Raw genomic sequence first — 27,302 nt, 5'->3', positions numbered from 1 at the left:
TTTTATCTATTTAATTTTTAAGTATTAATAGAATCTATTCTTGAAAAGTCTTAAAATCATCTTTAATTAATACTTTAGATCTTTCAATGTAACAATAAAATATTTCATAATATATTCTATTGAAAATAACACTATTTCTACTGTAATCCATTCCCGTTGAATATCATTTAATTTTCTTAATGTATAATGGATAAATTTCGTTTGATCAGTATTATTTATTTTGGTTAACACAGAACACATAATACAACTTGATGAATTGCTATAAATGATATAAGATTTTCCTGATTAAGAAAAAGACAAATATGTTATTTCATATACATTTTCTTTTATTTATTCAAATATCTAAGTATGTTGCTTATTCCAAATAAACTTTTTCCTCATAATAATAGAATTAATTTAGAAGTTCATACAGGAACGTTTTTGATATAATTTTTGTAATAATTAGCGGCTATTAAAAATGATATAATTGTTCCACTGGCTTAGATCATTATGTTTCAATGATTGTTATCATTTTATCTAATGAAGGTCTAATTCCTTTTTGATATATAATTCCCTTTAGGTTATAAATGTCTTAAAGAATTTACACTTCTTTAAATTAATACCTAAATTATTATAGGTAAAAAAATTTGTATGCTCTTCTCAATACTTTAAAATGTTTATCTATATTTCTTGTTTAAATTAATATAATCATTGCAAAAATTCACTTAGTTTTCTTAAATTAACTCAATAAAAATGTTTTCCATTATTCTCTAAAATTATGTAGAAATAGTTATTAGTCCATATGGTAACATATGAAGTATAAATATTACAAGCTTAGATAATATAAAAATAGTTTATTTTTATTTTTCTTTTAATTTTATGTTTCAAAAAATATTTTTAAGGTCTATTTTTAAGAGCCATATGGAATCTTAAATTTTTTGAAATATATATTTCATATATGGTAAAACATATAATTCATCCAGTGCTTATCTGCTTAAATGCTATAGTCTATAGTAATTATCCAGTGGTCGCCTTTTTATAAATAAGTACCACAGGTGAAGTCTATTTTTCATTATTAATTCTATTTATAAATCTACTTTTATCAATTCATCAATTTATGTACTTTGGTTATTACTTGTTTACTAAAAGAGCTGAAATTATATCTTTGAGATTTTTCTTGAAATTCATTAGAAAATTTATATTTACTTGATACCCTTTTAATTTAGTTTTCCTAAAGTGGTGAATTATACTCCAATAGTTTTCTCAATTTGTCCATGTATTCTGGAGACATAAAATTAGTCTTATAAATAAAATTCTAATTAATTACTTGATTTTTTTTTTTTTTTTTTAAGACTATTTTATTCATCTTTTTTAACTTACAATTTGTACATAATTTTCATTATTTGTTTATGATAGAATACAACAAGTGATTAATTACTATATGGTTAATAAAAGGCATTATTAACCTTTTTGAGAATAAAAAGTTGGTTGCTGTATGGAAAATAAATAGTCATGTGGCTTATTAATTGATAATTCGATGACCTTGTGGTCCATAAATAATATTACAAATATCTTTTATATAATTTTTAGATGAATAAATGGAATAAAAATATTTTATTTTCTGAATAATGAATCGAGGGTCCAATGTGATATAGTAAATACATACAATAAAATAGCTAATCAATAAGTATGTAGACTAAAAAAAAAAATATAAAATAAGAAAAGGTAATCTTAAAAAAAAAATTAATAAAATTTTTTTTTTTTTTTGAGGATGATGTTTGAATTATTGTGGAGTGGATATTTTTTTTTTTTTTTTTTTAAGTCAAAATGTAGTATTAGAGAAATTATATTTTTGGTTGTCGCGTAAATTAACTTAAAAAAAAAAAAACAATTAACTAATAAATAGTATTTGATTTTGGTTATTAAAAATAAAGATTTTTAAATTAAAATTTTAATTAAATAAATATTAAATTAAGTTGAGTTTACTCTAAATGCTCTTTATTAATTTGTTTGTTTGATACTAGCAAAATTATTGAACAAGCAAATAATAAATCATTAGTATCAAACAAACAATTAATATAGAGCATGTAGAGAAAATTCTAATTTATTTTTAATTTAATAAAAATGTTAATTTAAAAAAAATTTATTTTTAATAACCAGGATCAAGTACTATTTATTAGTTAATTGTTTTTTTTTTAAAGTTTATTTACTCTACAACCAAAAATATAATTTCTCTAATACTACATTTTGACTTAAAAAAAAAAAAAAAAAATATGCACTCCACAATAATTCATACATCATCCTCAAAAAAAAAAAAAAAAATTTTTATTAATTTTTTTTTTTTATATTTTTGGTGTATACACTTTTTAAGTAACTATTTGACTTACTATTTTTCTATTCAGTGGCTTTGCTAGATTATTGAAAGAACAGATTAATATAGAGTATGCAGATTTGCCTCTACTAAATGAATTTAATTATAATTTTAATACTATAAATCAGTAAACCATTTTATATATATAGTCTACTTCATTGTGCATTTATTGTTTTAAAGAGGTATTTATTTAATTTAATAAAAATCCCTAATTTTATTAAAAATTAAAACCTTTAATTATTGATTTTATTTACATATATTTATTTATAATGTTATGAGTAATGCTTATCAATTAAAATCCATTACTCTCAAACTAAAATAAATGATATAAATATTGCACAACACGAACATTTTATTTTAGTTAATATAAAACATCCTTATATAGAATTCAATCAAAATATACTACAAGCAACTCTTTACCAGTAGCTCTTTTTTATATTTTTTGACAATTAAAATTTAAAAAAAAATATATATTCTTTTTTATGTATTTTAAAATTTACAAAAGAAAATAAAAATAGTTAACAACTAAAATTTTTTTTTTTTTTTTTTTTTTTGTCTAGTGCTTCTATTAATTACTGTTTATATCCAATATAGCTATTACTTTTTATTCTAAAAAAAAGTTAATAATACATTTTACTAACCACTATTTCAGGTTATGTATTTATGAATTAACATTGTACCACAATTCAGTATGCATAAAATAAAATATTTTTATTCCATTTATTCATCTATATATTACACAAATGGGGTATGTAATATTATTTATAGACCAACTGCAAAGCCATTTAACAGGAAATTAATATATTAATACTTTAAGAAAATCATTGAATAGGCAACTAATATATCAGATGGTAAATAATGATGTGAAGTATTTTTTTTATGCATTAATAAAAGGGTAATGTTAATTATGATACACATAGAGTATTGTTTAAATTAGCCAAAATAACAACTACAGTAGTTAATATTTAATATTAATTAACAAATGAACATAATTGATTCAGTATTTTATTTTAATTGCAACAAAATAAGTAAGACTTTTGTCTATATTTTCTTTATCAATTTGTTTGTTCAATACTAATAAAGTCATTGAACGGGTAATTAATAAATCAGGGGGAAGTTATTATTTTAATATTTATTTTGAAATAATTTTTCTTTATAATTATATATGTATATTTTCCTTCAGTAATAAAAAAATAGCGTAATGTATTTTATAAAATTATAATGCTTTACAAATTCTAAATTTTTTTTTTGTTATTTTTTTTTTATTATTGAAAATGCATGTTTTTGGTATTTTATGAATTTTTTTTAGATTTTTTTTCATTGAGTTATATAAGCTTTTTTTTAACGATTACAATTTAGGAAAATAATAAAATATATAGAGTTAAAAAAACCTTTTATAATTCACTTTCAAAAACTATATGAAACAAAGTCATTATTTCATATTGAATAATTTAATTACATAGGATATATATTTTCTTTTAAAGGTTATAATTAGTAAATTGAGAACTAATAGATCTACATGTTTTTTTAGTCGCCTATTCAATAACTTTGCTAGAGCATTTAACAGATTATTAAAGAGAATGTAGATTTGACTCTACTAAATTAATAAAGTACAATTTTAATGATATAAACTAGTAAATTGTGCTATATATGGTCTACTTCATTCAGTATTTATTGTTTTTAAGGGACATTTATTAATTTTACTAAAAATCCTATATTTTTATTAAATATTTTTATCCTCATTAATTATAGATATTTAATTACATATATTTTATTTATAATGTCATAAGTTCATCAATTCAAATTCATTGCTCTCAAATTAATAAATATAACTAATTAACAAAATACTATATAAATTATATAAATGCTACAAAACACGAAAATTTTATTATAGTAAATATAAAACATTCTTATATGAATTTAAACAAAATATACTACAAGAAACTTTTTTTTCAACAACTATTCCTCTTAATTTTTATGCCACTAAACCATTTTAAAAAAAAAATAAACATATTTTTTTTATGCATTTAAAATTTTACAATAAGAAAGGAAAAAAAAAAAAAAAAAAAACGACTATTCTATTATTTTTTAATGTCTATCATTTGCATGGCTAACTATTTCCGTGCATAACGCTACAACTTTTTATTCTCAAAAAAGTTAATAATACCTTTTATTAATAAATATTTTAATAATTTGATTATTTAGTTCTTTACGAAGATTATTAAATAGTCGATCAATAAATAAAAAATAGAGAGTAGATATGAACTTAGTTTTATTCCTAAAATATTTGAGAAAATGCTTAACTTGAAAAAAAAAGTTTTTTTTTTTTTATTAACTATTTTTTTTAGAGAATGAATTATATATATGTACATGAAAATAAAGAATGAACATTTTTAATTATTTTTAGTATATATTATTTTGGAGAATTAATAAATTATTAGAGAAAAATAAAAATAAATTTTATTATTAAAGTTATTCAATTCCTTATGATAATATATGCATATAATACTATCAAATGTTTGCAGATAATAAGTATTTAAGTTTAAATTAAAATATATGAGGAATTTTATTAAAATTTATGAACTTTTTTATAAAATGTTAATCTATTAAGAATAATAAAATAATGAATTAACATAGTATTTATTATAGGGCTTTAAATTTTGCATAAAATAAATTGTTTATTCTGTGTTATTTATTGTAATTATAGAGGGATTATATATTATTCATGATATGTAATTATATAATAGATAAAATTAATATTGATTCTACGTGTGCTTAACTTGATTATTCAATATACTATGAAATTATTTGGATTGTCATTTAATATATCAATTATTGATGTTAAAAATAATTTATAATGGCAAGTATTTTTATTAAAAAAAAAAAAAAGAATTATACTATAACTTTTTTTATTTAATTAAAAAATATATTTATATCAAAATTGAATTAAAGATTTAAGTTGATATTTTTATATCTGTTTCATAATAAAAAATTTTTAATTAGTAAATATATTCATAAGTTAATTATGAATATATATTTTTCGCTGTTTCGTAGAATCTATACAAATATATTTCTATATTTGTAATGAAAAAAATTGTTTCATATCAATAAAGTGGACTTAAAAACAAAAAGAAAAGAAAATTCCGTAAAATACTACACAAAAAAAATATTGAATATTAAATATTTTTTATTTTCGTCCTCATTGACTTTTCTTTCTCCATTCACCTAAAGTTTCTTTAAAAAATTTATCAAATTCTGCCATTAATGGCCCATAATAAGATCTCATAAAGTCTTTCTCCAAAAATTCATAAATACCTTTACATGATTTCTTTTGTATATTTTTTTGTAGCATTGACAAAAAAATCATATAATTATTTTTTTTTAAAGCAGTTACAAAATGTGTATAATTTTTATACCACAAATCCCATTTTTCATCTTTCCATAAAGGATCAATATCTTTTATAAAAATATTAGAATTCCATATATATTTCATTTCTTTCAAAATCATTTTACATTTTTGATCTATATAAATGTCATAATTTCCACTATATTCTCTACATTCCTGATAACCTTGTGCTTCATTTAGATTTCCTTCATTTATTCTTATTAACTCATCCATAACAAAATTTGCTATATATTTTAAAACCACTTCTTCGATTTTTAAATCTTTTAATTCTGCTAATTTAGTAATGGCATTAAGTAATTGATCTTTACTATTTAACATCTCATTTCTTTCCTCCTGAGTGCTATTCTTAAATTTTTCAACAGAAGCCTCCATTACGTTAAACTTAAAATTAATGATTTTAGCGGAATTAGTAACGCCAGTCATAAGGGAATGTCTTAATAAATGTTTTAATTCGTCAACACCTAAGGGAAAATATAAAGGTGGTTCACTTCTAATGGATATGCATGGTGTTAACCAATTGATAACTAAAAAATAGTAAAAAAAATATAGAGCTGTTGAGAATTTCATTTTAAGGTAAAAATAAAATATAAATAAAAAATAATATATTTATTGTAATAAATAATGTATTATGAACTAATAAGAATATAAGAAAGTAATAGGGGAGAAATTTTTTATTTTTTCAGTGGAAAGATTAATAAAAGAGATTCTTAAAATTTCATAAATTCATATATAGTATATCTTCATTTTTTTAAAGTTTTTATCCTTTCTTAATGTTATTTTTTAGTTATAATTTTTTTTTATTTCATTATGAACATTTTATTTTTGAGATAAAAGTTAAATTTCAACACATTGGAACTATTTTTCTTGTTGAAATGCACACTAATGCAGTAATTAAATATATTAATACAATTATTAAATTAGTATGACAGATGAAAACTTTCTCTTTAAAGTTATACAAAAAATATTTTTACTTTGTTTTAATGAACACCGTAACAATCAAAATGTTTTGTATAGTTATATTTATTACGTGGAAAAGTTATTATGCAAGTATGTTAACATACAATGTTGTGTTTATTGAGATAATCTTTAGAATGAAAATAATAAAATTTGTATTAAATAATATATATTTTTTGTTTTATATTGATAGTATCATTTACTTTAACAATGCAACTATTGTGAATTTTGTCTTTTATTATAAGGAGTAACATAAAAAAAAAATTTAATTAATAATTATGAAATTTATATTAACTAAAAATAGTAAACATGAAATCTTCTTTTATCATTATATTAAATAAAAAAAAAAAAAAGTTTTTCTCATTTTAAAAAACTTCAAAAGCTACTTTGTTTTTATTAATATAGGTAAATATGGTGAAAGAATTTTTTTTTTTGTAAGGCAATTTTATACTTGTAAATTTTTAAGAAATTAATTTACCACAAAATTTATATTTCGTTTAAATAATGAATATGGATGTTTGAGAATAATAAATTAATTATAACTAAAATAAATAAAATTTTAATAATACAAATTAAGTTTTTATTAAATAAATTAAAATTATAAATGGAATAACAAACTCAAATGTTAAACCTTACACAATAAAAAAATTTACGATTAAAATAAATATCAGTCTTTTTTAAATTCATTCAAATTAATATTTTTGTACTTGAATTAAAAACAATTTATATCGAATATAAAAACTTTAATATTTTTTATTAATTATTTTTTTATGTGCTTAGAGAATACAAACTTTCATTTTAATATTATATTAATATTACGTATAAAAAGGAATTATAATTTTATATTTTATTTATATCCTTTTATTAATATATTTCTTTATATTTTATATAATTCGTTTAAACTTATTTTATTTTAATCTTTTTTTATCATAAAATCTATTAATATTTTATCATATAAAACCAACAATTTTCACAATAATATATAAAAACAAATTTGCTTAAGTCAATAAAATAATAATAAAATAATTGCTTTAATTAAAATATATATTATTCCCATTAATAATGTACTATAATTAACACTTTTTTTTTTTTTTATGCATTAGTAATGTTTCGTTAATATTTTATTAATAATAATAGATTTATATATGAAACTTCTTTTATATATGTGCAATGTATATGTTCTATTTTTGCATTTTTTCTTTTTCTGATTCATTTTTGTATTTTTTTTTTTTGTTATATATTTATCAAATTATATAAGAAAATATATTTTACTTTTTAAAATTAATATTTTTGGATAGAGAATAAAATCTTATAACATAATAGAACATTATAATAATTACATTAATTTTTGTAAAATTTTAGAATAACAGAAAATAAATTCTTTTTGTTTTAATTTTGTTATTAAAAAATATATATAAATTCAAAATTATTTTTATTATCATTTCTCTTCTTATAAAATAGTTTTTAAATAAAAAAATTGTATTTTTATATTTTTATTTAGATTTAATATATAAAATAAAATTTATTTTTTATTACAATGTAATAAAAAAAAGATATTATATTTTTTCTTTTATTAAATATATATATCTATATACGAAATGTTAAGAGGACACAATAAAAAGAATGAAAAGGTTAAATAATAAATTATTTAAATTATTTTCTACTACAATTTTCCTTTTCTTTTATATTATATTTTTATTATATTGGAATTTTATTATTTTAATCAATTATTTTTGAAAATTATGTAATAAGTAAATGAACGTTTTCATTTTCATATAATAGTATTTAGATATATGTTTTATATAAAAAGAAAAAAAAAATTATTTAAATCTAATATTTAATCCATGTAAGGATTATTTTGAATATGAATGTTTATGAAATATGTTAACAATTTTGTTGAATAATGGAAGTTCCTTAATAAATAAATGGGTAATAATTATTGTAAATTTTATGTTGTAAATTATTGTTTTTGAAATATGATTTTTTATTTCAAATGTATAAATTATTTATTATGAAAATGTTACTAATATATGTTTATGTCTAGCTATTAATAAAATATTTTCAATAAAAATAAAAAATAAAGAGCATACTATTTTTAATAAATATAAATGGGGATAGTAATTTTATTTGTTTGTAAAATAAATGTACAAATTAATTCATAAAATTTTAAAGTGAAAATATTAAGATTAAATTTTCTAATTATAATAATTTTTGTTAAATATAGATTAAAAAAGAAAAAAATAATACTTTTCATATTAATTTTTATAAATGTAAATATATACAATGTTGCATTTATATAGATTTTTAGTAAATTATATATTTATATTTGAAAATCGTTTTTTAATCTTTACACATAATTCTTATATTAAAAATGGAAAAATCAAAGCATTATCATATGATTTTTAAGTTATTATACATGTAAATTTTTATTAAAATATTTACTTATACGCATGTTGAAATTTTTAATTTGTGTAAAAGAAATTTAAAAATATTAAATATTTATAAAATTAGAATTATATAGAAATATTTGTTTACATAGAGATTTAACTATAAATTTATTTTATTAGATAAAACAATCAGATTGGTTGAATTAAATGATTGCATTTCGTTAAATTTACTCATTCTTAATTTCAATAATATTTTTGAGTTAAATATTCTTTTGTAAATTTAGATTTGTTTGTAAATAAATTATTTAAGTTGAATTATTAATATTAAAATATGATAAATTATATGTAAATTTCATTAAAAGTATTGGGAAAAAAATATATTGATTTAGAAAGTTCTTTTATAATTAATTTATCATATACTTAAAATTTTCCAAACATTCAATTTTTTGTATGGCAACATTAAATTTCATAATTTTAAGTTTTTACATTTTATTATCTTTCAGATTTTAGATTTAGAGTTTTGGATTTGGTATTTTATTTGCTTTACATTCATCAGGATATTATTATAATTTTTGCCAATATTATATATATTTTTTTATTATTGTTCTTTTTATTTGTCTTATTTTTTATTGAAATTTTTCATTTATATAATTTTTATATTATTTTCACATGAAAGATTTTATTATTGTCAACACCGTTTCAAAGAATGTACTACAAATTTATGTGTATTAAAAAAAAAAATATACATTGTAACTATTACAATATATGAAACTTAAAAATATAATTCTAAATTTTAGTTGAAATTTTTGTTTTTTATAGTCTAATAATACAATCTAAAAAAAATAGGAATATCACGTTGAATTTTTATATCTATATGAATAATGGTTTACTGGTTATAATTTGTATCTATTAATAAAGTAGAATATTTATCTTTTGAAATTTTCTATAGTATAAAATAGAAGAGACTCAAAATTTTAGTTGTAAACAGAAAATACTTGTGAAAGTGAATATTCTAAATTGTACAGTATGAAAAAAGAAAAAATTTATCAGTTTTTTAAAGATATTTTTAATATTGTGATATTCTTATTTTATGTTATTTTTTTAGAGATACTTTAATTTTTTTTTTTTAATGAAATTTATGCATTTGTTTTATTAATTTTCTTTTCATTGTCTTTTATAATTCCTTGAATAAAGTTAATGTAGATAATATAGAGAGATATCTACCTATTTTATTTATTAAAAAATAACTATATATAATTAGGTACACTTTATATAAAATAGACAAATTAATTTTATATATTAATCTTTTTAATCACATTTTTCTATAATTTTTGTTATAAAATATTTTATTGAAAAAAAAAATTCATGAAAAAATAAAAAAAATAGTATAAAGCAAAAAATATTTTCTTTTTACATATTTAATTCTTATTTATTATTATTATTCGCATATTTATAAGTGTATCTTTAGATATATTTCTAAAGATATTAATCTTTCTGATTATCTTTATATTCAAAGTCTAGTTATATATACCTATATTTACGTCTCTTTCGAATATGTTGGATTTACTAAATTATTTTCATTATATATTAATGTTTTAAAAATGTCAATACCTTTTATTATTTAACATTGGAAGAGTGGTAATAATTTAATTGAGATTATTTTAAAAATAAATAAGTGATAATTTTTAATAAAATATACTAATTAATTCTTATAAATTAATGTTTTAAAAATATATGAAGCATTGAGTTATCCTATTTTATTTAAAAGGATTATAAATTTTATATGAAATAAGTTTATTTCATGCTATATAGAATTATATATAAAGATTATATATCATTTATAATAAGTAATTTTAAAATAAATAAAATTAGTACATTTTGTTTTACATACCCCTATTAATTTTTTGTTTGGTTCTGAATAAGAATCTTTAGACTTAAAATTCATAAATCAGGTATTAAAAAATGTTAGTATCACTTTATATTGATCATCAAGAATATCATAACTATATTTTCCTTCCTTTGTTATATATATATTTTATTAATTATAATATTTAAATATGTTAATAATACTCATTATTCACCAATTCTCCAAATAGATATAGCAAGAGTCTTTTTTTTTTTTTTTTTATGGGAATAAATTCATTTTAATAATATTATTCAAAACAGATATATATATTAGAAAATATTAAATAATCGTAATGAAGGAACAAATATTTTTCTGATTGTAAAAATGTTAAAATTAAATAGATAATCTAAATAATAAATATTTTATTATCATACGACTAGAAATGTAATATAAATGTAAAATATTCTTACAAAAATATAAGTATATGAATAAATGTATATTAAATAAATTGAAAATAAACAACGATTTTAACATTTTTAAATATAATAATTAGTAAAGTAATAGAAAGAGCTACAAATACATGGTTTTTAAGATATCTTAAAAACTACCTATAATATTATCATATATATATATATATATATATATATATATATAAATTTATTCATTTTTTTTTTTTTTTTTTTTTTTTTTTTTATGTATTATGTTTGTTAATTATCTTTTTTTTAACTTTTGTAGAAGTGTATTATTTTTTTTTATTAAGAATATGTTTTTTTTTATAGAGAATTACTAAATTGTTTATACAAATATTATTTTACATATAATCAAAGGTTTTTATAATAATTATTTAAGTTTTAGAAAAAATGAGGAAAAACCTTCAATAAATTATATAAACTTTTCTTAAGTAATTGAAAAATTAATAATATTAAAATTTTTGAGTTAATATAGTTTTATTTATTGAATATAAATTGAATATGAAATAATATATTTATTTCATATAGTGCAATGCAATTTTATGAAACTTGTTTATAAAAAAAAAGGTTTTTATAGTAAAAGAGATGAATATAATCTCTTCTATATGATCTTTATTAATTTTCTAATCAATAATTTATGAATGTTTCTAAAAAGATAATTAATAATTCACGTATAAAGAGAATTAACCTTATGCTTATCTAAATGTCGATAATCTATAAAAAATCTCATTCTACTACCCTCTTTATTAATAAATATATCTTCTTTGTATAATTATCTTTAGTCATTATTTTCAGTTGAAATATTTCGTCTAATTTTTTATGCAGCTCATATAAGATTTCTTCATTTGAATGTTTATGTTAATATACAGTTGTTTTTTCTATCACTTCTAATGAAACTTTATGTTTAATGATTATTTCATTATTTTTTATTTCCTATAGAAGAAATTTAGATTTAATCGCTTTTTGCTATTTATCATTATATTTCTTAATAATTCAACATACTCAACAAATTCTTCATTATAATCCAATTAGGTAATAATATTTCTTCCCTTTATTCCAAATTTATTTCAGTTATTTATATATATTTTTCATCTATTATTCTGACATAATATCTAATTTATTAAATGGCAATTTAAATAATTTTGTAGAATATTGAGAAAACAAATTAATAGGGTCTATTGATCTCTCTAATTTTACTTATTATGCAAACACTTTAATAAATATATAATTTTTTCATAATTACATTATAAGGCATGAAATGATAGTTTAATGAATATGATTTCACAGTTTTTTAAATATTTTGACTTAATATTTTACCTATTATAATGTGCAAATTCATAAGTAATCAAGAGAAAAATTTAATAAAAATTTTATTAATTTTTTCTGTTTTAAAAATTTAATGCCTAAAACTTTTTATTTTCTTTTTATATTGATGTTTAGTATGTTTTTATATGAGAAATTAGTAAAAAGATTAATTTTTCATTTTTTCATATGAATGAAAAAAAAAGTGTTTCATATAATACATTTTTCTTTAATTAACATTTATTTAATTAGATAAATCCATAGAAAATATAAGATTTTTAAACTATAAATTAAAGATTTTAATGCTATTTGTTAAAACTATAAATAAATAAAGTTATATGTTTATCTTTCTATATTTATTATATTAATAATCTTATGTCTATATAAGGAATTAAACATTTGAATAACATGAAAAAAATTATTTAAATTTATATATATATATATATACATATATAAGTGTAATAAATTGTATATAATTTTATCAATTAAAAAAATGGTATAAAATACATATATTTAAATTACAACTATAATTATTCTTCATAATATTCATTTATAGCAGGATTTTTGTATTAATCGAAAAAATATATTCTTCTTTAGTAGCTTTCAGATATTTACAAATATAAATTATTTTATATTTTTATACTTTCTTTTATATGTTTGCAAAATATTATGTTAAAAATGTTATTTATTTTTTTGTTATTAATCACAGATATCCATATTTTAATTTATATTAAGAAAAATAAAAAGCAAAATAGTTTAATATATTTCAAAAAAAATTCATACTTAAAAAACTTTCTTGAAAATTTTATTTGAATAATACATGTTCTTTAAAGATCAAAATGTTATTATTCAAAGTGTAAATGAATATCATTTTAAAATAAATAGCAACAAAAAAAAAAAAAATTATTATTCTCCTTTTTTTTTAATATAATTCGATTTTTTCATATATTTTTTATTTATAGCATTCTTTTTATTTTTTTTAAAAATGATTGTAAAATGTACTTCAAAAAAAAAAAAAAAAAAAAATTAATATATAAAATGTAGAAGTAATTTTAATAATTTAATAATTAAGACAATATGGAGTGATAAATAATATAATTAAAAACTAAACAGTATATTTACAAGAACTGTTTGTGAAAAAATAATAAAATGAAATTTAAAAAAAAATTATAAAGATAAACAATTTTTAAAAAATTAAATAATGAAAATAACAAAATTAGTAAAAATTCACTAATTTAATAACCTACGGTAAAATATATTTTTTTTAAATAGGATAGTTATTTTAATGTGCTCATAATTAAAATTGTCTATTTTGTTTTCTTAAAAAAGAGGTAAGAGAAATTAAAAAGAGAAAAATATATATAATCTAAAAAAATAAAAAAAAATTAAATAATAATATTTAAATATTAATGCAATTTATATATAAATATATTTCAAAAATATTTTGAAAAATATTTAGAAAAAGTAGTCAACACAATAAACAAATAATTGCATATATATTAATTATTATTTTATATATTATAATGTGATTTCACTTTTATGCTTACTATCAATAATAAAATAAAATAAAAAATTATATTTAACCAAATTAAAAAAAAAGAATTTCAGGTGATGAAAGTTTATCAAAATATATTCTTTTATGAAATTTTTTTTTTCATACTTTGAAAGGTATATAAAAAAAACTTCAAAATACACTTCAATTCATAATGAAAATTAACAAAATTTTCTGTATTTTTTTTTTTTTTTATAGATATTTAATTGACAAGAGTGAAGTAAATAAATAGGATTTTAGTTATTAATTTTTTTTGGTATTGTTTCTAATTTGAAAGACACTACAAAGAAAAATATTTAATGTAAAATCAATATATGTAAAAATTTTTTTTTTTAATTTTATAGAAAATGAAGTATAGATAAAATATTGTAAAAATAAAATTTTTTATTTTATATTTTGTTTTTTTCATCCTTGTTCAATTATATATTTATAATATTATTCTTTTTTCTCTCTTAAAAAATTAGAATTATTAATATTAATTCAAAACATTTACAATGACATAAATAATCAAAAACGAATTATAACTAAGATTTTATAAGGAAAGTATTTTTTTATTTTTAAAAATTATCAATTTATTAAAATTTAAATTGACGCATTAGATATGAATTTGTAAAAATAAACACAATAAATTATAGTTATTTTTTATTTATTACTTATGTTAGTAATATTTAAATATGATGCATTTTTTATTATTCTTAAACTCACTATATATAGAATTAACATCTGCAATTTTTCTTTTTTTTTTATTTGCGATACTATTAGTATTAATTTTTTTTTATTAATATTTAAATAGTATAATATGCATGTATATATATATATATATATATATATATTTACATTTTTTAATTGTTTGTTTGAATTAAAATTATTTTGACATAGAAAAATATGCTATACTATATTAATTTTCACTTTAATTTTGTCTATATATATCTCAAAGTTAAAATATTTGCCAATTATACTATGACCAAAAAAAATATTCTAAAAAGGTATTATGAAAATTTTTTTTAAGGTACCTCAGTTTTATATTCTTCACTACTCATTATCACATGGATAATATTCATTATATTATAATTTAAATAATACAGTAAACAATTTATAAACCTCATTTGATTTATCGTTCACTTTAATTTATTTTATAACTTAAATATGTAAAATGGGAGGATAGTGAATTCACTTAATTTAAATTTTGATTCCATGGTAGATTAAAAAATACACATAAAAAAATTTTTTTTTTCTATTTCAATTAATTTTAACAAGAGATGTTAGACTATATATATATTATTTTGTATATTTGTAATATCATGAAGAATTGTTTTTATTTTAAGATAGTATTAATAATTATATATAATAAAGACTTAATGTAAAATACTTTTTTTTTCTATTATTATATTTAGAATGTTTCCCTAACATTCTTATTTTTTGATTTTTAATTTGAAATAAAAAAATAAAATAAAACAAAATTTATATGTTTTGATAAAGTTTACATTACTTGTTATTACTTTATTTTTCTTTTTAAATTCAAGTTTTTCTACTAATTTTAAATATATGAATAACTAACATATATTTATTTATTTTAATTCTTATATTATCATTTAAATCACATATTTAATTGTGAGAATAAGAAAAATTTAACATAATTTTATATTTTTCAAATAACCGTAGCTAATTTTCATATTTTTAAAACATATAAAAAGTTAATTATTCCTTTGATGTAATTTATAAAATAACGATATAAAATTTTCTTATATTTACTTTAAACCACTAATAATTATTTGAAATTATAATTTTTTTGTTTTGTATTTTATATTGAATATTTATATAAGGAAACAGCATTTTTCTTTCAGTTTAACATATATAATTTAATGAAATGAATAAAAAAAAAATAATATATTATCTTTTCTTTCATGAATTTTTCACGTACAAAATTACTTTATTTATGTAGTATATTTTTTCTTATATTTTTCTTTTATAAATTATTCATTTACTATTTTATTTTAATATATTTTTTTAAAATGACTTCTAATATTGCTATTTATGAAATCATTACATATTCATAAAAGTAAATGTAAATAAAAAAGTTTTGTTTGTAATATTGTTTTATTAGTTTCTTATTCAATGATTTTCCTAGAGTATTGATTGAACAGATTAATAAAGAGCATGTAAAGAAACCTTTACTAATTTAATGCATTTAAATTTAATTTTAATCCTGTAAGGCAGCAAACTGTATTTATATAGTCTAAATAAGTGAGCATTTATTTACTCTAATAAAAATCCTATATTTTTATTAAAAATTTAAAGTCTAACTAATTATCAATTTTTAGTTACGTATATTTATAATCTTACGAATAATATTTAGAAGTTCATATCCATGGTTCTCAAATTAACAAATATATATAATTAACGGAATACAAAATAAATTACTTAAATACTAAAAGAAAACTTTCAATAAATGACTTTTTCTTCTATATTTTTCGAAAATTAAATCATTTTTTAAGAAAAATATATTATTTTTATGTATATAAATTATAAAAAGAAAACAAGATAAATTAATTTTTTTTTCGTCTAATGCTAGCATGCCCATTTATTTTCCATACAGTTATTAATTTTTTTATTCTAAAAAAGGTTAATAATGCTTTTAATTAAGCAGAAATTCAATTTTTTTTTCCTTTATATTTTTAAGTGAAAGTCCTAACAATGTTACATTATAATTAATGGTGTCAGTACAAATAAATATGCTTACAAAAAATATTCATTCAGTTTAAGAAATAATATTTTTTGCATATAAAAAAAAATTATTAACATGCATATTGGAATTTTCACACTTTGAGTCCCAAATCAATATAACAATTGTACAATGATTTAATTTTGTATCATTTTAGATTTACTACAATTTTCTTTAATAATTTCATTTGATTTTGTATTTTTTATTCTTTAATATAATATTCCATTAAAAAGTAAATTTTAGAAAAACTACTAAATAAAGTGACTTTATGTACATGTAATAAACATTACATTAAAATTTAAAATTATAAAAGAAAATGGATTTAATTTTCCATTAGACATTTGCATAAATAAATACGTATGAAATATTTAAATAAATAAAAGATAATAGTTATATATAAAATGTATTATACTTTTATTTTTTTTTTTTTTGTTATATTTAGTATCATTCACGTTTTCATTATTTATAGCACATATTTTAAAATTTAAAAATGATTTTTTTTATCTCTGTAGCATTCAATATTCTCACATTGATTTAACAATTAGTTATTTAAAGACTTTTACAGTATTTTAAATAGTCAAATTATCAAAGTGCATGCAATATCTCATTTTATTTATTAATATTAACCTTATATCTGTATAAATTATAAAAATTTATTAGTTAATTTATATTTTATAATTTATTCTAATATTATGCTATTATTTACAATAATAACATCAACACATTACATAATATTAAACACTTTAATTCTTGCACAATTACCATAATACGAAAGAGAAATTAAAATATTATATTATGTATCTAATACAACACACATCAAAAGAAAAAACTATCTCTTTTTTGATGTACATGTATATTTTTTTTTTTTTTACATACCTTACAAAAAAAAAATAAATGTTTTTTTTTGTTTTGCATGCTAAAAATATAGAATAGTAAACAAATATATTTTTTTTCATTTACTATACTTTAAAGGCATGTACTCTTACGTACACTCTCCATTGTACGTATTTTCTTCATGTAATTTACATATGGAAATAAAGTTAAATATATTTCGCGTTCAATATTGTTACGATTGAAAATAAGATAATAATGCTAATTATCAATTAAGAATATATTCATTAATTATACATTATCTCAATAAATGATATGACATACTTATTTTAAATGACATTTAAAAGAAATATTAAATAAATATATTTTTATTTGTAAATGAAAAAGATACAAGGGATGCTAGTATTTCAAAATGTGTACGCTAAAATGTAATAATAAGAAAAAATGAGTAAACTAAAAGTACTTATACTAAGAAAAAAGTATGTAAAAATAAATGTGTAAATGTATAACTTCTTATTAAAGTTTTTCGTTTTTGGTATAAATTCTTAAAAAAAAAAAATAATTTTTTTTATATAATTTTTTTTTGGATAAAAATATTAAAAATATAAGTTGTATTATGATTTATTAATTTCCTGATAAGTGACTTTACTAGTGTCAAACATACAAATTAATTAAGAGAATGTAAACTCTACTTAATTTATTTTTAATTTAATTAAAATTTTAACTTAAAATCTTTATTTTTATTAATTAAAATTAAATAGTAATTAGTTAATTATTTTTTTTTTTTAGTTAATTTACACAACACTCCAAAGTAATTTCATCAACATTGCATTATAACTTTAGAATAAACAAACATTCTACAGTAATGCATACATCACCATAAAAAAAAAAATTTTTTTTATTTATTTTTTTAGTAATAAATAAAAAATATTATTATAATATTTTTTTTTTTAAGTTAGCGTCATATGACAAAATAAAAAAATATATATATATATATATATATATATATATATATATATATATATATATATATATATATATATATATATATATGATACTTTTTTTTTAATTATAAATACACACACAAGAAAAAATTTACTACTATTTATTTATTTTTTACAGTATATTCACTTTTAGCACAAGTATATATATATATTTTTTTTATAGAGTAAGCATCTATGATTGCACATTATCCCAACAATTAAGCATGCACAAAATAAAGTATTTTTATTCTGTTTATTCATCTAAATGTTATACAAAAGAGATCTGTAATGTTATTTATAGATCATAATATAGTATTTTAAAAATTTATTGTGTAAATTAACTTAACAAATAATTAATGAGGTTAATGTTTATAATTAGTTGATAATATTATGTAATAATTTACTCTGTGACGAAATAAATACAGTTCATATGCATGCTTTTTATTTATCTATATATTTAATACTAGTAAAGTCATTGAACACTCAATTATTATATCATAATTCCAAAACTTTTGTAGTTCTTTAAATAGTTAAATTAATAAAGAGTATGTATGAAAATATCTAATTTTTTATTATAATATTAAATATTGTACATAATAATTAATTATTTATAAATCTCACTATTTAATTAGATATAAATTTTGTTTTTTATTTTTAAAATAAATTTTTATTATATTTATATAAATTTTAATAATTTGTCACTTAATATTAATTTTACTACTTATTCTAATCTTGAAATATCAAATACATTATATAATTAATGTTATATTCAGCACTATGTATTTTTATTACATGTTTTATCAAATATTACATAAAAATAAATAATTTGTTTTAGAAAAAATAAATATTTTTTTTAGGAAATAATAAAAAAATTTATAATTAGCGTACCAAATACATGCAATGTAGTGTGTGTATTTTTAGTTTACGAATTGTTTAAAATTTTCACACAGTAGTTTATACATTTAAATATGATTGTTTTATTTGCACACCTTATATGCACAAGTAAAATTATATTTATCTTTTATTCATTCTTATTACAACTAAAAATAGATAAAATTATTTATTGGCCATTCATTGATGATAAAATTTTTAAGAGCCTATCTTGACGGAAAACTTTTAGATACTTATTTCCTAATTGGTTGTTCAAAAACTTTTACGGTATTTTAAAAATTATAATTAATAAAGAACATGAAAGTATTTTCTGCTAATTTTGTTCAATATAAAATTATTTATTATATATAAACATTATGTAGTTGATTTATTAATTTCAAGTTTAATAGCTTTTATAAGATAAGGAACAAAAAAATATAGAAGACGATAAATAAAGGTATTTACTAATTTTAATAGATTTAGTTATTTTATTAAGGATTTGCATTTTAAACAAATTAATAGTTTAATCATTTAAAAATTTGAAATCTATTTATAATTAATATATTATTAAATTTTTTACATGCTTGCATAGGTAATATAGTACAAGGTAATACATTTACATGTAAATTATTTTATAGAAATCTTTATCTATATAGCTAAGAGTACCATAGAGCATTTTTAAAAGGTTAAATTTATATATTTTTTTATGAAAAAAATTTTATATATTTGTTTTTGTTTTAATTTAATTTCGTTTATAATATTTTTAAAATGATGAAATTTTTTTTAGAACTAGGATAATGATTAGTTGACTTTGGTTTTAGAACAACTCATTTTATTTTTTTGTGTTAAAATATAAAAGAAAAATACAAAAGCAGTATTTGAAATTTAAATTAATAATATTCATTTTTATATAAGAAAAATCTTTCTAAAATATAATTTATAATCAATGAATACGTTAAAATACCATAAGGAACAAACTTATGTAGAAATATCTAACAAATAAAGAAATCCATATTGTTTAGAGTATTAATATATATAATACTATTAAAAGGAATAAAAAGTTGAAAAATAGTTATTAATTAGATATTTTGCTTAATTTTTGTACTTATTTCTGAAATTAGTAATATTTAAAATAACAACTCCATAACTATCACAAAAAAAAAAACTAGATAAAAATAAAATATACATATAATTAATATATACCTAGATCTAACAAAACACTTGTAATATATATAGTATTTAAATATATGTTTAATTTGTTCATATTTTGCTCTATAAACGGTATTATCAAACTGTTTTAAAATATATTTAAATAAATAAAATGAATAAAAGCATTTTTATTTATGCATGCTAAAATACGGGGAAAATGTGCATACATATAAAGGTGCACACTAAAAAAAGGAATAAGTATGTAATGTGCACTAAAAAAAAATAGTTGCACTAAAAGTAGGTAGATTAAAAAAAAGAGAAATGCTTACTCTAAAAGTAAACGCACTAAAAAAATGTAGATATATTTTTTTATATTTTTTTTTGCTATGATACTAACTTAAAAAAAAAAAATTAATAATTTTTTTTTATATAAGATTAAAGATATAATGCAGAATATGACATATATTGGATAATATGTAAATTAACAACAATAGTAAGTAACTAACAAGATTAATATTTGAGATTAATATAATTGGATAATTTGCATTATATTTTAATTTAACAAAAATAAAATAAGTATAGAAAATTCTACCTTCACTCTATGAATATTTTTATTAATTACTAGCAAAGTCACTAAATGGGCAATTAATAAAACTTATGCCCGTAATTGTCTTTTTTTATATATCTTAATAACATAAATTATAACAACCTTTTTATTACCAACAAGATTATCTTTTGTTTTTTCATTCTCATTTCCTTAATAATCAAAAGATTTACATTCTCATTTTAAACTTATACTAAATTTCATGAAACAAATTTAAAATAGCAAGATTTTTTATTAAGATTATATATCTTATTTTTGATGCTATTAAAAATTAGTACAGTTGAATTAATTATAGTTACATTTATGGTTAATGAATTTTTTTCTTTTATTTTATATTAATATAATCATAACTATATAACTCTTAGTTTTTCTAGTTTAATAAAAATATATATGTGGATTTTCCTTTATTTTAATCATCTTTTTTTTTTCTTTTGTCTTTCTAATAATATTTTAACACTAAGATAATTGCCTTAAATATTGCTATTCAAATTTTTTTCATTGTTTTTTATTTTTTATTATTTGATATTTCCATTTGAATGTTTAATTAAAATATAACTTATTTTTTTCTTATTTCAAAACTGATTAATCAAATTTTAAAATTCTCTTACATTTTTATCACTTCTCCATGAATATCCATCTATATTATATACATATATATTTTAAGATGTATTATTTGTTTTTTTAATTCATTTTTTTAATATATATTAGTATTAACAATTTTTTTTTATGATAGTTAACACCAAATGAAGATATATTTATACTCTTTATGCTTACGATAAATATTATCTATAAGTAATATATTTTCTCCTATATTATTTTCAATAATAAATTTATATAAATGGTAGTTAAATTGATCTTTTGATTTTATTACACAATGAATATAACCTAACAATGTATTTCCATTAACTTAATTTATATTACCTTTTTCATCACCCACAGTTTTTAATATCAGAGGTATCAATAATTTTTATACATAAATAATTTTACAAAACATTTACTATATTTCTAAGTTTTAAAGAAAAGTTTAATTACTTATTTTTTTATTTGTTCATTTTTACTTTTATTTATTATTTTGTTCTTACTAAATTTTTTATCTTTTAATTTATTAAATTACATTTTTAGTTCTTTTATTTTATTCTAACTGTCCTTAGTGTTACTATATTTAATTTATTCCAACTAAAATTCCTTAATTTATATCATATTATTTCCATTATTTTTTTAAAAAAATTTTATTTTGGATAAACATTTTTCATTTACATTTTAGGATCTTCTTTTTCATATGATTTTATTTGAACAGATGTATAATTAATATACTACATACAATTTTTGTATCTTTTTTTTTCTTTTTTATAACATTTAGAATCATTTAATTTAATTTAATTTAATACTTTTATGCTTCCTTTATTTTTTTAAATGCATTTTAGAAAATTTTTTTTTTATACTAGTGATTTTCACTATAAATTATACCATTTTATTTATCCTTTGTTTATATTATTATTTTAAATCTTCTTTATACTATTTCCATTTTAACATTATCAATGTTTTGTTTTTTATTTTTCAAAAATTTATACATTAATTATTCTATTTTATAATCATCTTAATGCTTATTATTAAATAGAAATATTAATAGTGCAATTCGTTGTATCCTCAATATACATAAAAATTGTTTCTATAATATAAAATAAATATAAGTTTCAAAATATAAATTAGCAATTTTAACATATTTATGAGATAATAAAAAAAATAAATAGAGGATAATTAAAATTTAAAATTGCATTTATTATATAAAATTTATAATAATATTCTTTCAAAACTAATTTTAAAAAATTAAGAATTAAAATTTAATTAGTTACTTTACATAAATTAAATAGCTTAAATTTGCATTACTTTTTAAAATATAATAATAAAGATATTTTTAAAGAAGTATTTTTTTAAGGAAAATATCAGATATTTCTTTAAATTTTAAATCATAAAAAAAAATAAAAAAAGAGAATATTTGCAATTGTCTTTGTTTCATATATTATATTTTAATTCTGGCAGATATTAAGTATAAGTAAACATACAAAAAATGAAATTAAAATTATAGAAATTACACAAATAACACATGTAAAACATATGGCAATAGAGAGAAATAATGAAAATTATTGTTATAAAAATATATTGAAATATATAAGAAACAGTTATATAAATAAAGAGAAAAAATTATTAAATACTCAATTATGTCAAATAGAAAATAATTACATAAATTTTTACACAGTTGAAACTATCTAATAGAATATATGTGATAAAATTAAAATCATTTTTCTTATTTTATATTTTGTCCATAGAAGATAATGAGAATAAAAAAATTTTTTTTAATAAATGCATTGATTCTTTAAATAATATACTTGAAGTTTTTATATTAAACAATTTATATAATTCCTAAAGCAATATTTTTATTAATTCTTTTAGAAAAATCCTCAAAAAAAAAAGAAAATACTGTGTAACGGAAAAATGAAAAATATATAATAATACAAAAAGAAGGAAATGAAGTTAATATAATAAGCACTGATATTATGCTCTTTTATTTTTCATTTAACATACTTCTTCATTTATTAAATAACAAAAAGTATTTAAAACGCTTAAAAATTATATTAAACTATGTCAATATATAATATAAGCTTTTTTATACAAGTTATTTTTATTAATTATAATATTATTATAATTAGGTTTTATTATACTTAAAGAAATAATATATTCAACTATATAAAAGTAATCGATTGCTATTGATTTGACTCCTATTTTTTTTAATGTACTTTAGCTTTATATACACAATAATATTAATGATACTTTATGAATAAAATTAGTATAAGATTATTATTATTAATAATACATTAATTTCATTTAAATCTTTAACTCTAAGTGAATGATACATTTATATGTTTTATTCGTCTTACTCTATATTTTAATTTTTTTAGAGTCTAATTATTATTCTACATTGTAATTTCACCTCAAGAATTATGATTAATAATATTTCTTCATGTAAAAATAAAATTTAATTTGTTACATATCTTCTTTTTTTTTTATCATATAATTTTACATGAAATAATATAATAATTTTATATATTATGTCTGTCTATTTGAGCCTAGAATATGTATTATTTCAATAAAAATGAATGTAGTGAGAAAATAAATCATAAATTTTTAAGGTATTTTTTTTTAAAATATGCAAAAAAATAATATGTATATTCCTTTTATAATAACACTCATTTTAAAAATTTACAATATAAAAACATAGAAAAATACGCTTAATACCTTGTATGCATTAAAAACTTTATAAAAAAATTATATTTAATTTTTAATATTAAAAAATAATTTTTTTTCGGCATATAAACTTATATATGGTATACCTAGGAGTTAATATCTAGTATATCTTTAAAACTTAAAAGAATAAAAAAGTACGACTTAGTTAAAAAAAAATAAAATATATGCTTTTTCTCAAAAATTTATATTTGCTAATTTACAAATTTATACGTCTATATTACGCAAAAAATAGTTATCTAAAAAAAATTGCAAAAAAAATTATTACAAATAATTGGTATAAATTGAAATTTAAAATTTATAAAGTTAAATTTTTCGTCCATTTTTTCTTATACTACCATGAATTAGAAAAAATTACAAAAAAAAAAAAAATGTTAATACGTATCTTTGTATATATATAATGAACTACATGAACTTTCATAATTTTAAACACAATTTTAATTTTCTATGCTTTTGCTTCTAACATAGACTTCATTAATATGTCTTAAATTATTATCTTATATATATTTATTTCATTATGAAGAATATTCAAATAAATTTATTCATTATATTTTACATTACTTTATTTCGATTAAATTATTCTAGTTATTGTTAGTTTTGAATGATTATTATAATTATAGAAAATATATATGATTATCACTAATGAAATTTGTTACTTCTAAAGCCTTCTTTGGTGTTTTATTGGTAGTATTTTTATTGTAATAGATTAAATATTTAAACTATTTAAGATTTAACTCCATTTTAATTTTTTCCTCTTAAATATTTTTTTTTAAAATTTTTATATAATTTTTATTATAATATATAGTTTTGATAGCGAAAAAAAAAAAAAAAAGAAAAAGCAATTAGATGAATATAGTTTCAACTGTAATTTTAATTCATTGTTTTACTTTAATTTAATTATTTTATTCTAATTTATGTATTAGCATTAAAGTTAATTTTTAATAATATTACCATTTAAAACTAAATTTATGATGTATATAATGATATTCTTCATTAATGCATCAAATAAAAGTTTAATTCAATCATTATAACTTTATATTTATTTTAACTTTTGATATATATATATATATAGTTATTATCGTGTAACTATTTATGAAAAACTGTTTTAATTTTTATAATTTCATATTAATTTTAAATATTTTGAAAGCTTTAATTAAATATTTTTTCTACGTAGTAATATATAAAGTTATTTTACTAAATTATTTTTTTATTTAATATTATTATATTTTCTTTTTTTTTTGTCTTTGTATTATATTTGCTAAAATTAAATGCAGAATTATTAAATCTACAGTAAATCTTCACTTTAGTATTTAATATATATTTAATTAAAAATTATCTTCCCTATTTAATAATGAAATTGTATAAAATAAAAATTATTAGTTTTACTTTAATTTTATAATTTTTCTAATAAATATAATCATATAAACCCTTATAACTTGAATTATTTTATTTTTTCCTTTTTTCTATCATTTTTTTTGTTATAAAAATAAGCACTTTATAATTGCATGAAAATAATTTATATTTCAGTTTTTTCTATTACTACTGATATAACTCTACTACATATACATGTTACATATATACATATATTTATGTATATGTTTATGCATGTATATATAATATATTATTAAAATAAATTAAAAATTCGATTTTTCCTTTTTTTTATAATTGTCCTTTAGATGTTTACCATCTTTACATTACTTTTTTTATTATGAATATACTAAATTTTGTGTATTATTTATTTGTTATTACAGATATTAGCGAAATACAGCATGCACCATTTTCTAGTTTTTATGTAAATTTTAATTTAAATTTGAAGTATTTATGAACACAAAATTTAAATGTGATGTAGCACACACTTATTATATTTTATGTTTTATTTTAATTTTTTATGTAAGTTTTATTTTTATTTTTTAATTTTAATTTATTTTCATATTTTATGTTATTTATATTGTTATTTTTTTGACATGTTTTATTTTTGTTTTTTTTTTATTACTTTAAATAAGGAAATCTTTAGGTTTCACATTATGAAAAAATAGAGGAAAAATAGTAAAAATCTAGTAAATGAAAAAGAATTAAAAAATTGAGATTAATTTAAATAAATTTTAAGTGAAATACACATTATATATAAAAGAAAGATAAAAAAATTATTACATCTCTTACTTCTTACAGGAGTTGAAACATTTTTTTTTAAGCTTTGTAACAATAAAAAATAACTTTTTTATTTTAAATTTCTATTTGAATGCAATGAAATGCTTTGTTTATGTTGAACACTTGGTTTTAGAATTTATTCATGTATTAAATTTCACAAATATATTCAAAAATAAAATTCTTCTAAAAACAAATAAGAAAATAACTAAACAAATGTTGTTTAATTTATTAAGAAATTAAAAATTAAAAATGATGAAAATGCACAACCAAAAAAAAAAAAAAAATAGTGCACTAATATTAAAAGTTTATTAACATATTGTTCTATTCATTCATTTTGTATTAATTCATCCATTTTTAAAATTAAATATTTATCTTATTTAAATTTAAATATATAAACCTTTTATACGTAAACCCAGATGTAATGGAAG

General features: G+C 16.7%; 1 protein-coding gene across 1 annotated transcript, besides 1 other annotated feature; it reads right to left on the bottom strand.

Moving 5' to 3' along the window:
* Positions 1 to 1,009: part of a repeat region that runs on past the window's edge.
* Positions 1,010 to 5,549: 4,540 nt separating this feature from the next.
* Positions 5,550 to 6,323, bottom strand: PGAL8A_00194900 (hypothetical protein; the record flags this gene model as incomplete). The annotated part of the gene is made up of 1 exon (XM_028670636.1): positions 5,550 to 6,323. One exon carries the CDS (start codon positions 6,321 to 6,323, stop codon positions 5,550 to 5,552), a length of 774 nt encoding a protein of 257 aa, XP_028527369.1.
* Between the last annotated feature and the right edge of the window lie 20,979 nt (positions 6,324 to 27,302).

This window comes from Plasmodium gallinaceum (assembly GCF_900005855.1).
Source record: "Plasmodium gallinaceum strain 8A genome assembly, contig: PGAL8A_v1_76, whole genome shotgun sequence".
Lineage (NCBI taxonomy): Eukaryota > Apicomplexa > Aconoidasida > Haemosporida > Plasmodiidae > Plasmodium > Plasmodium gallinaceum.
Note: the sequence above shows the minus strand (reverse complement) of the source record. Positions and strands in the feature narration are given on the sequence as shown.